Source organism: Microchirus variegatus (genome assembly GCF_963457635.1).
Source record: "Microchirus variegatus genome assembly, chromosome: 5".
Classification (NCBI taxonomy): domain Eukaryota; kingdom Metazoa; phylum Chordata; class Actinopteri; order Pleuronectiformes; family Soleidae; genus Microchirus; species Microchirus variegatus.
Window position 1 is genome coordinate 34337553 of NC_139806.1, and position 15829 is coordinate 34353381.

General features: G+C 43.3%; 1 protein-coding gene across 1 annotated transcript in view; it reads right to left on the bottom strand.

The window, feature by feature from the left end:
- The window catches only part of il1rapl1a (interleukin 1 receptor accessory protein-like 1a), a gene marked incomplete at both ends in the record, with an annotated part of 201060 nt that overhangs the window by 114032 nt on the left and 71199 nt on the right, over window positions 1–15829 (bottom strand). Inside the window, 2 exons of the mRNA XM_083889220.1 lie at window positions 7341–7494; window positions 10111–10297. Coding sequence (XP_083745346.1) covers window positions 7341–7494; window positions 10111–10297 — 341 coding nt within the window. The remainder of the gene's footprint in view (window positions 1–7340; window positions 7495–10110; window positions 10298–15829) is intronic.

Here is a 15829-nt window from a genome sequence, read left to right on the forward strand (position 1 = left end):
GACATTTGACCAGCTGAGGATACCGTAGCGCTCAGGGAAGGGAGGGGGTGAGCAGAGGAGCAGTTCTTTGTTGTAAATTTCAGCCTCTCCTCTAGATGGCACTATAAACTACTTACTTCACCTTTAAATCACTGGCTTGTCTTTCATAAATACACACATATACTCTGTTTAATTGTTGGCCTTCACTTCAAAAGACATCAAAAACTTCAATTTGAATTTCACTTCTGCCCTCAAACCAGCCCTGTATGCCATAATGATAACAACCAAATGAGGGTGTGTGTGTGTGTGGGGGGGGGGGGGGGGATGTAAATTTCATTCGTCACATGCAGATTGATGTCAATTTTAATTGAATTAAGACCATGTGAACCCTGGCCTGTCGTGGAGTCATGGAGGACAGCTGGTGAATAGAGATGAAGTCAAGGAAGGGAACGCTTGAGAAAAATGGGAGGACGGGTGGGGATGAGGTGCAGAGGTTAGAGGTGAGGGAGTGAGATACAGAAAGAGAAAGATAGATCTGTTAATGATGAGAGTGATGGTTGACATTAAACTAATGACGCACACTTCACTCCACCCTGACATCCTAATTTCAGTCTCATGAGTTATGCAGCCCCTCATTAAATTGATAAAAATGTGTCTCTCTGCATGTCAGAGTCTTTCATATTATGCTTTTCCGCTGTACGCACTGGCCACTTTTTGTGCGTTACTGCCGTGCATGTGTGTGTGTGTGTGTGTGTGTACAAGGGTGTGTGCGTGTGTGTACATGTGAGTCGGTAAGAGTCAAACTGCTGGAGTAACACTTATCTCAGGTGTGACTTTTATCATACGCTCCCCAAAGGACACGTCCCTGAGTCTTTAGCGTGAAATGCAACCGCAGGTGGCGCGGTTCTGATGTATTCAAGCAAGGATCAACACACGTGGAGGCAGAGGCGGAGATGGTTTCAGTCGAGAGCAGAGCCATCTTATTTTCCCACCCCGCACTACTTATCTCACCCAACTCATTCCTCTTCTCCAGGATGATATCAGTGCTAATCGCTGCCTCTCCGTCCATCTATACATTTTCAGACTGACTGACAAACAGGGGGAAACATGGAGGAGGTGTGACTACCACTGACTGCGTCCGCCTCGGTCTTTCTCTTGCAGCCTTACATCCGGCGTGATGAGATTTACACCCACCCGGGGCCAGGTAAAAGTAGAGTTATCGGCACAATAAATTATTAAATATATAAAGAAATTCACACGGTCCAGCTCACACATGTGCACACAGGCTGTAACATTTTACACAGTTGTAAAGTGTTCATGCTCCTGAAGGTGACCCTGAAGTAAAAGAACTGTAAGGAACCTTTTACTTCAATGAGACGATGTCCTGGATCACCCACCGACACCTCAGCTCCTCGTTACACACACACACACACACACACACTTGTACTTGCTGCATACTGAGGACCGGGTTGCTGACAAAGTGAGGACCATCATTTCCACTTTATAAATCAACACAATTACAAATATCTACTTCATGAATGACATCTATAAAGAACTACTGGTTGCAGTACCATAAAATGTCTGCAGGTGGAGCCCCGGAGCAAAAAGGACTGGAGAACTTTTTCGATTTTATTTATTTATTTATTTATCTTTTTAATTTTTGGTCCAAAATTTGACAAAAACGCCATACTATACTATGTCGTCTAAAATGTGTTTTTTTTTTTGTTTTTTTTGACAAATTGAGTATAGCATCACAAGGAAGTGATTTCAATGAAAACAAAGTGAGGACCGGCCAAAATGTCCTCACTCTGCAAAAATGACCTCACTTTGTTGGTTAAAAACCCTCACTGGTCCTCAGTATGCCGCAAGTACAATAACACACACACACACACATACTTGCTGCATACTGAGGACCGGGTAAAAGTGCTTAACAAAGTGAGGACCTGCATTCTTATAAATCAACACTATTACAAATGTCTACTTCACGAATGACATATATAAAGAACTACTGGGTGCAGTACTATAACATGTCTGCAGGTGGAGCCCCAGAGCAAAACGTGTGTGTGAAACACCAAGAGCTGGAAAACGGGTTTTTTTACCAAATTGAGGAGCTGTGTTAAAAACAGTGTAGTGTAGCATGTTTACAACCTAAGGAAGTGATCTCAGTGAAAACAAAGTGAGGACCGGCAAAAGATGTCCCCACTTTGTAAAAATGACCTCACTTTGTTGGTTAAAAACCCTCACTGGTCTTCAGTATGCCGCAAGTACAAGAACACACACACACACACACACACAATGCATTCCACCGCCTTTTACCCTAAGGCTCGCAGGCCAATCATGGCTTTCGTTGAAATTTTGTACGGCCCACAGCTTCAGTTTTATAAAAAATGTTTTATTATTTATGGCTAGGGAGGGAGTTGCAGAAAAATCAGCCTTGTTATATTTTTTCACTTCTGCGTGACCTAGATGCGGACATTACACTGGACATTTAAAAATTATACTTGTGAAAATGAAAATTACATTTTAATTTAAAAGGTCAGAAGTGACCATTGGCCCCCAGACATCTTCACATAATCAAATCTGCCCCCCCTTGGACACACCGAAAATTTATCCTAACCCTTGACCGAAACCCAAATCTAACTCTAAAGCCCAATTTATACTTCTGCGTAAAGTGCTCTGCGTAGGTTACGCAGAGACTCTGCGTAACCTACGCAGAGTCCTCTGCGTCGACGCAGAGCCTGTCGAAGAGCCTCTGCGTCGTCTCCGACTGCACAAAATATTTTTAAGTGTCCGACACTCCGTCAAGGGACAACGGAGACGGCAAGAGCTGCGATTGGTCCTCAGAACAGGCCGAGCGAAGTTGCTCTGTGCCGGCTCACAGTGAGCACCGAGTGTCCACAGAGGCAGAGCTGATCCCCGCCGATAACGCCGCTGCCAAACTATAAATACGTCATATCTTAACACACACAGCACATGTTTAGACTCTAAATGGCCAATTTCTCGCCTCAAATTATCTTAAAACTGCGTTCCGTGACAAAGAAAAGTGAGAAATGGCCACTGTTTCAAAAACAACAGTCTTTCTCTCTCTTTCTCTCTCGGACGCCATTGCTCACTGTAGCCAGAAGCACAACAACCTTGCGCAGCGACCCCTACTGATCGTGCGAGAAATCGCAGCGCGTATCCGTCACCACGACGCAGAAGTATAAAGGCTCGAGGCGTCTCCGTGGTGACGCAGTCGGATAACGCATTACGCAGTTGGAGAAGTATAATGTGGCCTTAACCCTAAAACAACCCTCGCATGTACATGTTATTTATTTGTGTTATTTCTTAACCCTCAAAAAACCCTTTAATGTTATGAGGACCAGAGAAAATGTTCTAACAAGGGTTAGATTTCACTCCTCACAGCGTGCTACAGACATCCACACATCCATGCATGAATTCCAACCCTGAGAGGCAAGCAAGGGCAGTCAGGTTACTGTAAAGCCCAGTGGATGAATCTTAACTCTTCCATGCCGGCTTGAAAACACAATCTGACACAGTGACCTGGGCGTAAAGCAAACACCACACACACGCGCACTACCATATTCATACAGTACATACTTATCCGAGCTACATTCGGCATCCCACACATCTCCCCGCTCGCTGTAGATGTTCGACAATAGGTAATGTAAGGCTGGCGATTCCTCAACCCAGATTCCCTTTTGCACCTCTGCACCCTCCAGTTCACTATATGCCAAAATGGTACATTTACACTGGCCATAACCTCAATCACCATACTTTCAGTGCTACGCTGAATATGCAGGCGGGCGTTTCTCACGGCGAGCGCACGCAGACAGAGGTATAATGGGAGCAACAGATAAAAACCCACACCCCGAGGGCATCCATCAAACCAAACGACTCCATTACAGTAAGTCGGACAGAGGCAAACAGTAATGTGCACTGTGATAAACACAAGGATAATAGTCTGTTTATGGTCCTGGACACACTGCTTCTGCCGGGAAACACCGGCAAAGAATACAGATAAGATGCAGGAGCAGCAACTGCTCTATCTTCCTCATTTGTTTCACCTCTTTTTCTCTCCTTTGCCGTTATCGGTCGCTTTCACTCCCTTGTTCTCTTTATCCTTTTCAGCCATTCAGAACGTATATAGCGGGAGCCGCATACATCAGCCGAACAGGACTTTTTATCCGGCGTTATACTGTATTGTAGCGTTACCACCACAGAGCTGGAAATGCGGCCTGGGAGAAACGTTGCAAACATGCATTATAAATGATTCAGATGTACTATCACAAAGCAGATATATCATACCAGGTATATAACTTATAAGATCATAAGCACAGGCACAACAAGTGGCCCTTGTATCTGCATGTATCACTTAGTTACGGGGGGGGGGGGGGGGCATGATTTCAGTCGACACGCTGCATCTTTTCATCTCCGATAGACAAACGGAGGCAAATACAAGTGTAGATTAATCTGACCCGGCTCCGTTTTCCCTAGAGTAACGGTGGAAATAACGAACCTTCTGCCGCTATGAATCAATTATAAGAGTACACAAAAAAGGCACTCTCTTTACAGATGGGAGGTTGAGGTGAAGGTCTATGGAAGGGGGGGGGGGGGAAGAGAAAACACAAAGACTTCACCATCTGTTGATGATGATGTTTTTATTATCTATACACACCACCGTCACCGCACAGGCGCTGCATCCTGGTGTTTTCGCATGCTCAGAATGAAGCCCAATTTATACTTCTGCGTAAAGTGCTCTGCGTAGGCTACGTAGAGACTCTGCGTCGACGCAGAACCTGTCGAAGAGCCTCTGCGTCGTCTCCGGGTGCACGAAATATTTTTTAAGTGTCCGTCACTCCGTCAAGGGACAACGGAGACGGCAAGAGCTGCGATTGGTCCTCAGGACAGGCTGAGCTAAGCTGCTCTGTGCCGGCTCTCAGTGCGCTCCGGGCGTCCTGACAGAGGCAGAGCTGATCACCGCCGATAACGCCACTGCCGAACTATAAATACGTCATATCTTAACACACACAGCACATGTTTAGACTCTAAATGGCCAATTTCTCGCCTCAAATTATCTTAAAACTGCGTTCCGTCACACAGAAAAGTGAGAAACGGCCACTGTTTCAACAACAACAGACTTTCTCTCTCTTTCTTTCTCGGACGCCATTGCTCACTGTAGCCAGAAGCACAACAACCTTGCGCAGCGACCCCTACTGATCGGGCGGGAAATTGCAGCGAGTGTCCGTCACCACGACGCAGAAGTATAAATGCTCGAGGCGTCTCCGTGGTGACGCAGACGGATAACGCATACACAGTCGGAGAAGTATAATGTGGCCTTGAGACGGGGACATTTAAATGCACCCCGAGAGCATAAAATGAGCTGTGGGGTTGCTGTATCTTTTTTACATTTCTATTAACCCTCAGAGCATCAGTGCTTGATTAAGGAGCGCCTAGATCAGCCCGATCTGGGCGAATCTGTGTTTCATCCCAATAGTTAACCTCTATTACGAGACTGACCTCAGTTCAGATAGCAGCTCCTTTACTGCTTTAAATGGAGGCTGTTACACGGCGCTGCTTCATCAGAAGAAAAAGGCGCGTGCACACTGTTTACAGGACGACAGGGTCGAAGCAAAGGCCAGTTTCTATCGCATTGTATTTAAGATTAGTTAAACTTAATGGCCACCTTCATCCTCTCGGCAAATAAACTCAAGTTTGGCCCTTCATGCTCGCCATCCAAGTAATGCCAGTTTTAACAGGATGTGATAAAATGTGGGGTAATGTCACACCCACTTGAGGGGATGATGGGTTTATTAAAGGAAATGAGCCTAGGGTGAGGATTATCTAACTCTAGCAGGATACTATAGTGCTAAAAGAGGAGGTACCCAACTGGTATGGTAATAAGGCAAAATGCTGTGGTAATAGAGCACATTATATTTGTATAACTAAAGCACCGAAGCGGTCCCATGCACACGTTTGACAAAAACGTCATGCTATACTATGTCGTTCAATATTTTACAATTTTTTGGGGAAAACAGTTTTTGGTCCAAAATTTGACAAAAACGTTGTACAATACTATGTCGTCCAAAATTAGATTTTTTTTTTTTTTCCAAAAAAAATTTTGTCCAAAATTTGACAAAAAATTACATATATGCCGTCCCACATTTTTGGGAAAAAATTGAAATGCCAAAATTTGACAAAAATGTCATACTATACTATGTCGTTCAAAATTTTCAATTTTTGGGGGGAAAACAGTTTTTGGTCCAAAATTTGACAAAAACGTTGTACAATACTATGTCGTTTAAAAAAAAAAAAAAAATTGGTCCAAAATTTGACAAAAATGACGTATATGCCGTCCCAAATTTGACATTTTTTCTCAAAAAAGATTTCGGGCTAAAATTTGACAAAAATTACATATATGCCGTCCCACATTTTTGGGAAAAAATGTAAATGCCAAAATTTGACAAAAACGTCATACTATACTTTGTCACTATGTCATCCAAAATTTGATGACATAGTAAATACAGTTGTACAGTTTACACTTATTGGTCTGTATCCAGTAATGTCCAATAAACATTTAACAATCTTAGTAGCTCTTGGATTAAAACTTTTAACTGTAATTCATTGCGGGCCGCCAGAAATGTTTCTGCGGGCCGCCATTGGCCCCCGGGCGGCACTTTGAGAACCAATGATTTAAAGATTCAGTGTTTAACTTATAGATATATTGTGGACTTATAAGCAGAAATTGAATAAGTAACTGTTACAAAATTCTTCAGTTAAATAATAGTGGTATTAAGCCTTTTGTAAGTACTTGAGGCAAAGGCCTTGCTTTATGAAGGCCACCATGTTGTACCTCTGGAGACTGTGCTATTTGTAAATTGAAGCAAAAGTTCACTATGCAAAGCAAGAAAAATAGTTCAGGCCACATGAACCCAATGCATTAACCTCTGGTTGTTGCAACACACTGACTGTTGTCTTTTAAATACAGTATCACACACAAAGGACAAAGCAGTGAACAAGAAAACACAGTGAGGTTAAACTGCCAAGAAAATTCAGGCAGTTACACGCTTTTTCTTATAAATAATAACAGCAACAATAGTTTTCTACTTAATTTAACATGGTGGTTATCATGTGATTATTTGAAATTGGAAGTCAAGAACTGCTCAGGTAAGTATTTGCTGCCAGGCCACAGCATTCCACTTCACCCACAAATTAACACATGCAGCAGGACATTGCTGCAGTGTTCAGTGTTGTGTGTGAGAGAGTGCTTTATGTATTCATTCCTTCAATATGAACGGTTATTTTTGTCCTCATACTGTACGAGAAAATGTTCTTTCTCGCTCCGTAAGGTGTAAACGTACCTGTTATTGTGAGTTCCGTGGTCCTCCTGACCACGAAACCACCAAACTGGATCTCGCAGGTATAATTCCCAATGTCCTCTTCCTTTACCTCCTGGAAAGACAGTATGTCTCTCTTCTGAATGATGTTGGCTGGCCACTGCTTTGGACGGCACTCCTGTACATTTGAGAAAGACAAGAGTTTCAAATGTCACCAATGATTAAGAAAGTGGATTAAAGCCTTATGGATGCAGAGCTTGGCACCCTGACATAAAAATGGTACCGTAAAAATGATCAGGCTCTGCCATTATCCTACTTATCAGATCAAGATTTATTGCACTGAACTGAATATTCTCCATTCAATACTCCAGGTGTAGCCACAGAGGACAGCGAATATTATTTGCAGGAGTTTCTGCAGGCAATATAAGTGTGTTTATGCAGCGTCTATGTGTGTGTGTTTGTGTGTGTGTGTTTGTGACTTGATATGACAATGTGTGACTCAATGACAAGATCATCTCTCGCTCTACAACCCCTCGGTGCTCTGGTAGAGACAAGGATTGTGCTGCAGATTCTATTCCACCATTGCTCCTCAGAAAACTTTGAATTCAATCATTGTAACTCTGCAGTCTTCCAAATAACTCTGGGTTCCAGCACTCCCGGTCATTACCCAGGCCATAATTGAATTCCGGGGAAACCTAGAGGTCAAGCCCAGCCAGCTAATCTACTACTGATCTGCCTGTGATTAGTCTGGCCTGTGCACTTTCTTTGGGATGCACTTTGTTGTCCGCAGGCGATGTCTGACCTGGGAAATGCCGGAACCAAGGTGAGGGAGGATGTGCAGAATAAAGATCAGAGACCAGGAGTATTTGGAGGACATTCACTCATTTCTGACGGGCAGAGAGTGACTTTGAACAAATTCGTTTGACTTAAGTTTTGCTGTTCATTATAAAATCCATCTCTGCAGCTGCTCTCTGTTCAGTCCTTATCATAGACTGTTTATAAAAATGTGCGTAGACTAAAGGCCACATTATACTTCTCCGACTGTGTATGCGTTATCCGTCTGCATAACCACGGAGACGCCTCGAGCCTTTATACTTCTGCGTCGTGGTGACGGACACGCGCTGCAATTTCCCGCCCGATCAGTAGGGGTCGATGCGCAAGGTTGTTGTGCTTCAGGCTACAGCAATGGCGTCCGAGAGAGAAAGAGAGAGAAAGACTGTTGTTGTTGAAACAGTGGCCGTTTGTCACTTTTCTGTGTGACGGAACGCAGTTTTAAGATAATTTGAGGCGAGAAATTGGCCATTTAGAGTCTAAACATGTGCTGTGTGTGTTAAGATATGACGTATTTATAGTTTGGCAGCGACGTTCTCGGCGGGGATCAGCTCCGCCCTCTGTGGACGCTCGGTGCTCACTGTGAGCCGGCACAGAGCAGCGTTAGCTCGGCCTGTCCTGAGGACCAATCGCAGCTCTTGCCGTCTCCGTTGTCCCTTGACGGAGTGACGGACACTTAAAAAATATTTCGTGCAGTCGGAGACGACGCAGAGGCTCTTCGACAGGCTCTGCGTCGACACAGAGTCTCTGCGTAACCTACGCAGAGCACTTTACGCAGAAGTATAAATTGGGCTTTAAAGGCTGAATCCCAATTCCACCCCTTTGCCCTCCACCTTCCCCCTACCCCTTGTTTTTGCCAGTCATGTGAGGGGGTAGGGCCCTCTCATTTCTCATTAGGGTTAAGGGGTAGGGCCAAGCCGTAGGGCTACGTAGCCCTTGAAACGAAGCTCCCTCAGGACCGCACTTGAAACGGAGGGCTTTGAGGAATTTCCCGGCTTCCGCCGCGTCACCTGTCAGCGAAGTTTTGAAAGCCGGCCATTAAAGACTCGCACAAATGTATTTTCAGTATTTTAATTGTGTGTGTGTGTGTGTGTGTGTGTGTGTGTGTAGCTATGGTAATGCAGCGGGTCTGCAGTCGCTGTAACAGTCGTTAAAAACTGAAAAATAGCCCAGGCAACAGACATTACTTGCGAGGACGGAATTTTTGGATTGTTACATCAACAAGCATCGCATCGGCTTGTTGATGTAGCAGTCCACGAGCGTCAAGTCCGGATGACGTGATGACGTTATCGAGGTGTGTCTCATTTACCCCTAGCTCCCTCAACTCTTGTTTTGAGGGCCAAGGGGAACTCCGACAAAGGGGTAGGGGGAAGGCTAAGGGGTGGAATTGGGATTCAGCCTTTACAGTCTTGATTTCCTGACAAGTTAATGATTCTTGGCTCTTCCTCAATAGTGCATTAAGTCAATTCTAATGCAGGTCACACAAGTGGACACCAGTGTGACTGACAGCTGGTACCGTCCACTCAGCGTGTGGTTGCAGGTGATGTCTGGTGAGATTCTGGTTGGAAAAAACTATCATTGTATCGGTAAAATCTGGAAGTTTGTTCCGCAACTGTAAGACTACGTCCAATCGTATACAGTCAATGGTCCTTGTTTCTCTTCGGATGACGCTCACGGAGGCAGACAGCAAACGTAGCCTGTGTAATACATTGCTATCATTTTCATCCAAACACACACATAGTAATCTACACATAGTAATCTGACAAACTGATCTGGAGCCTCGTTTCAAACAAAGGTTCTTGGAGGTAAACAGCCGAGAAATGAGATGAAAACAAACCAATGAACCGTTAAAGAGTATTTCTTGCTTGCATGATTACAAAGACAGCCGCCTTCCTTATTACTTTCCCCACACACAGAGACTCCAAGACATAGAAACATGCTCCGTCGTAGCAGAAACGCTCACCTTGTACCAGATGATGTCTGGATCTTTTCCCGGTTCAACAAAGTCATCTATGTCAGGACACCAGATCTCTTTGCTCTTGCTGAGCTCGGCCTTCTCGCTCCGCCGCAAATTGGAGTTGTAGCACAGATCTGTGTCATTTTCCGCCACAGTCAGAGACATGGACACCTTCATGCAGTAGGTCGAGTTCCTGCGGGCAGAAAAGGGGCAACACGTTACTTTTCCGGAAATCCATATACAGTATATGCCATGGCATTATCCAAATGTGCAGGAGTTAAATAAATAAATAAATAAAACACAGACAGAGCACCCTAATAAAAGCAACATTTTATGCTTTATCCCTTTTGATGATGCCCTTAGTTATTTTTTTTATTTCTCTTCTTTCATCACGCCACTGTCTCCCTCCTTAGTAATAACGATGTGTTCAGCAGCTTTACAATGACTCACACTCGCGACCATTATTGGATTTATGGGGGGGGGGGGGGGAGTCGTTCAAGCCTACGAATGCTAATCAGAGAAGAGACAAATGCTAAGAGGGTCCTCGTGACGTGAGGCAAAGGAAAGCTGCTTGGTCATCACAAGGAGTGGGCGCCCCCCCCCCCCCCCCCACTGCACATCCCCCCATGGTTTCCCAGCAACCACCAGCAGCACACACTTCACCTCTCAAGCACACAAGCTGACAGACGTGAAGGATGTTGCGCTTGCTCTCTCTCTCTCTATTTTATTTTTTTATATTTATGTTGTCGTTGTGAGTATCATCGTTAGCCGCCATCAGCTCCTGTCATTTCAGGCCCTGTCACCATTGACACAAGTGCACCCAAGTGCGCGTCGTATTCCAAAAGTGTTTGTGACAAGGTCCTCTCCCTGCAAAACTTTTCTACGACATGGCCAAAAGTATAAGGACACCTGAGAAAACACTTTTTCTTTTTTTAAAGCCGTTTTTCTGAATGAATAAAAACATTTTTTTTTGTTCCTAAAAAAAATTATTTCAAAATGCCGCTCTATTTTTCCCGAATTAATAAGATACTTAAGAACTCCTCCTGTCCTCTTGAAAATGAACAGGACCCTTTGCAAAGGGTTGCTACAAAGTAGAAGCAGACAGTAATTCAAAATATAATTATGTCTAGAATCAGGACTTTGTTTAAAGGTGACATAGAGTGGTCCTGTTGCACATAAATGTTAGTTATGGAGGTCTACTTACATATATTAACTTGTTTTTATGCTCAAAAACCTCCTAGTTGCTGTAAACGAGCCGATAGAAATCTGTCTTTTCTGACCCTGTTTTTCTGCTGCGAGATTTCAGAGTGAACTTTCACCCCCAGAAGACAGAGTCTTGTGATTGGCCAGTACTATCCAGCACATCCGTTCTCAGAAGCGCAGCGCCCCCCTCTGGCACGGTGGATGCACTGCTCCTCATTATCAAAACATTGTTTTAACAGTGTTTAAAAATAGCTTCTTCACGACTCCCCGCCGCAGTCCCTTTGATGACTTTAAACCGGAGTCAGACCCAGAGTCAGAAGACACTGTTGCTCGTGAAACACCTCCACAACGGACGTTATTCTTCTTCTGTGGTTCAATGTACGCAACCGGATGTGCCCGGACTAGTGCCCGGAGCAGGACGATCGGTTGTTCAGGAGAACCGCTGCTTACGTAACTATTACGGGATTTTCAGTGATCTCGTTGAGCCCCGAGATTACAATAAAACACAACGTTCTCAGCAGTGGCTGAACTGTTTGTTTAGAACCGTCAGGGCTTCATAAACAAGGTAATGACGCAGATACACACCAAAAAAACAGCAATAATAGGAACTTCCGGTCTAGTTTACGCTTTAATTGTAAATAAGTGGGCTGATCCAATTCATGAACAATATACCTGCACTGTACTGTTATAACGACAATCTGCCACCTGGCCCCCGCCTGGCTTGTGATCTACCTCAGTCAGACCATCGGTTGGTGGAAAAATGGCGGGCTGTACTTACAGCCACGTGCGCTTTCATTTCATGACATTACATTTATGGTTCGCCAGATGCTCCCATTTACTGTAAATGACAAGGTTTCACATGATCTACTCTAAGTTACGGTAGCGATGGTGCCCTCTCTCATATAAACACCTCTGACCCCCTAGGGCATTGGTTCTAAAAGTGCGGCCCGCGGGCCAATGGCGGCCCGCAGAAACATTTCTGGCGGCCCCGCAATGAATTACAGTTGATAGTTTTAATCCAGGAGCTACTAAGCTTGTTAAATGTTTATTGGACATTACTGGATACAGACCAATAAGTGTAAACTGTACAACTGTATCTACTTTGTCATCAAACTTTGGATGACACAGTGACACAGTATAGTAAGACGTTTTTGTCAAATTTTGGCATTTAAATTTTTTCCCAAAAAAATGTCACATTTTGGACGAGTTTAGTATGAAGTTTTTGTCAAATTTAGGACCCAAATTTTTTTTTGAAAAAAATTTTCAAATTTGGGACGACATATGTCATTTTTGTCAAATTTTGGACAAAATTTTTCTTTGAAAAAAATTGTCAAATTTGGGACGACATAGTACTGCACAACGTTTGTGTCAAATTTTGGACCAAAAACTCTTTTTCCCAAAAAATTGTCAAATTTTGGACGCCATAGTTATTACAAATACAGATTTCTTTAAGTTTTTTTTTCTTTTTTTTCCCTTTGGAGGCCCTCAGTCCAATATTGGGTTCCTAAATTGGCCCTTGGGTATCAAAATTTTGAGAACCCCTGCCCTAGGGCCATAAAACACAGATGCAGACACAAACACATCTGCACATGCACACACACACACACACAAGGGTAGGAGACAAAATGTGGCTATGTGCAGAAGTGGAAGAATGTGCAAAGATAGCAACGGAAAGGAGCAGAAGGAGAAAAGCAACAGGGGAATGAGAAGGAAAAAAAATGCTGTATACTTTCAACTACGCAGAAAATGACTAAAAGGGCATCTGAAAAATGCTGTAGGAAGCGAAAGTAAGATGCAAGATATTACAACGTTGCCGTGCCCTCTTGGTACTGACATCTAAAATTATCGACTCGATGCCTCCTATCTGGAGAAAACAGAGTGGGAAGATGCTGCGCTGTAGGTCTACAAAGTGCACTTGGACAATATATATGAAAAAATACAACAATACAATCACATAAGCATACAATGTGGACACAGCCATGCACGTGTAGGCAAAAAACCCTCAACTCAACTTGACATAATGGGGAGATGATACAGAAATGACCTCTCACAGTTGTGTACCTGAGTCTTAGGGAGACGTCTAGTTAAATATTCACAGTGGGCCCCCCCACATATCATTGTGGGAAGTTGTCAGTGCCGCTGCTTGACTGAAGGACAGCCAGGGGTTGATGCACACTCCTATGGCGTCTTTCACGTTTTGTCACATTCTATTTGAGCTGGGCGTTAGTCATGGATATTAGTCTGCATCTCACGTTAGCCGCGCACAATTCTCCGCACATTATTATTCAACGTGTTGGCTCGTGTAATCATCTGGCGGAAAATACCCACAGTGTCACCCACTGCAGGAACACACACACTGATTATTAGAATAACTAAAACATAATGTATTAGGTTAAATAAAGTGTGTGTGTGTGGGTGTGTGTGCTCTCAATCTGTTCCTCCTTCTTTATATCATATGTTATACCAATTGATGGTTTTTATTTTGTGATTGCCTATGTAGCCACTTTATTTTAATCCTCTACATTATTTTGTCTTGTTTTCTATCAGGAATTTATGTGTGATCTTTACTTTAGATATAATCTCAACCATCGTACTTGTCCTCACTTGTGCGGCAATTATTTACAGTACTTGCAATTAGGGCTGTCAAAATTAACGCATTAACGCAGGATGATTCATTTGTGGAATCCATCCATCCATCCATTATCTACCGCTTTTTCCTCCACCAGAGGGTCACGGGGGGGTGCTGTGCCTATCTCAGCAGACATTGGGCGATAGGCGGGGTACACCCTGGACAGCTCGCTAGTCCATCGCAGGGCCACATATAGAGACAAACAACCATTCACTCACACTCTCACACCTACGGTCAATTTAGAGTGATTCAATTCACCTAATCCCCATATCGCATGTTTTTGGACTGTGGGAGGAAGCCGGAGAACCCGGAGAAAACCCACGCACACACGGGGGGAGAACATGCAAACTTCTTGCATGTTCCCAAGTCGTTCCAAACGGGGCTCGAACCCAGGAACCCGGGTCTTCTTGCTGCAAAGGCAAGAGTGCTAACCACTACACCAACCGTGGGCTCTCCATTTGTGGAATTAACACGCTAATTTTTTTTTTTACGCATTAACGCACTTTCTCACTTTCATTGCGCCACGGGTAGACGTGCAAGTTTATGAACGGGCAAGGCAGGCAACTGCTTGGGGCCTCGAGCCGATATGGGGGGCACCCGACACTCGGAGCCTGAGGGCTGTTGTCTAAATGCATCAGTGAGCAGCCGCATCACCGTCCCCCTTAAACAACAACGGTTGATTTGCAATGACATCTCAGTAGTAAACCTCCCTAAAGAGGCCCCACGTCTCCTCACGTTAACCTGTGTGAAGCTGAAGGAAAATGAAGAGGAGTTATCAATCAGGAAGTTAGAAGAGGAAGAAAAAAAAGAGGATGAAGAAAAAAGAAAGAAAGAACGACACAGTTGTAAGTGATAATGATATAATCATAACATTAACAGTAAATGACTGCTGTTACTGAACAGTTACTTTGTCTAACTAACAGGGACACAGAAGCAGCTAACATTAGCGTCAGAATGCTAGCTGACGCTAACGCTAACTAGCAGAAGCAATGCTTCAAAGGTGCTGATGAGGAATTTCGTTTAGTACCCCAAAGAAAACTATTTAAATTATATACTTTATATTTTGTTTATAATGTGAGTTATTTACAGTGCAATATATAATAAAAAAAATAAAAAAATAATGTTTTAAACTTATTTACAGTATTTTTATTTTTTCTATATATTTATATTGTCTTATAATGTGGATTATTTACAATGTAGTGTTTATTTTTTTACTAAGTTTGTATAGTTTTTTTTAAGTCATTCACAGTATATTATTGTTCTTTACATTTTCACATACTTTATTTATCTTTCCGTTCCTACAACAATATAAAGAGAAAATTCGTATTTTTCTGCCATATTTACGAATGGTAATTAATCGTGATTACTCCACAGCTACCCTGTGATTAATCTGATTAAAAAATTATCTTTTGACAGCCCTACTTGCAATACAAAAGTACCAACACATCAGCTTTAATTTGACATCAAGCTCAGTTTGTACAATTAGTGAGGAAAAAAAAAAAATATTTCTGACATGAATACTCAAAGTTTGTTGGGAAATTGGGTCTGGACAGTTTGCTGTTGACACATGAAGAACACACTGGGGGATTTATTCAAGGAAGTTTTCCAGAACCGCTTGACAGTGTGTGACATCCATGTTGATGCAGGAGTCACTCTTCACTTGCTTGCTGTGAATTGTCCTGCTGTCAGAAGCGCTCACTCATGACACTCTCCAGATATTTGACTGTGGTGCTGACAGGAAAAGTTCTGGAAAATGTTTGGAACAAAATGTGCATTCTCTTATACAGCCCCTCCATACTTTTTTAAAGAAAATGTCCAGACTGTCCAGAGCCAGACTGACCAGTGCATGTCTGAAAGCATGACTTTCACAAGACAACACCATTTATCATACGT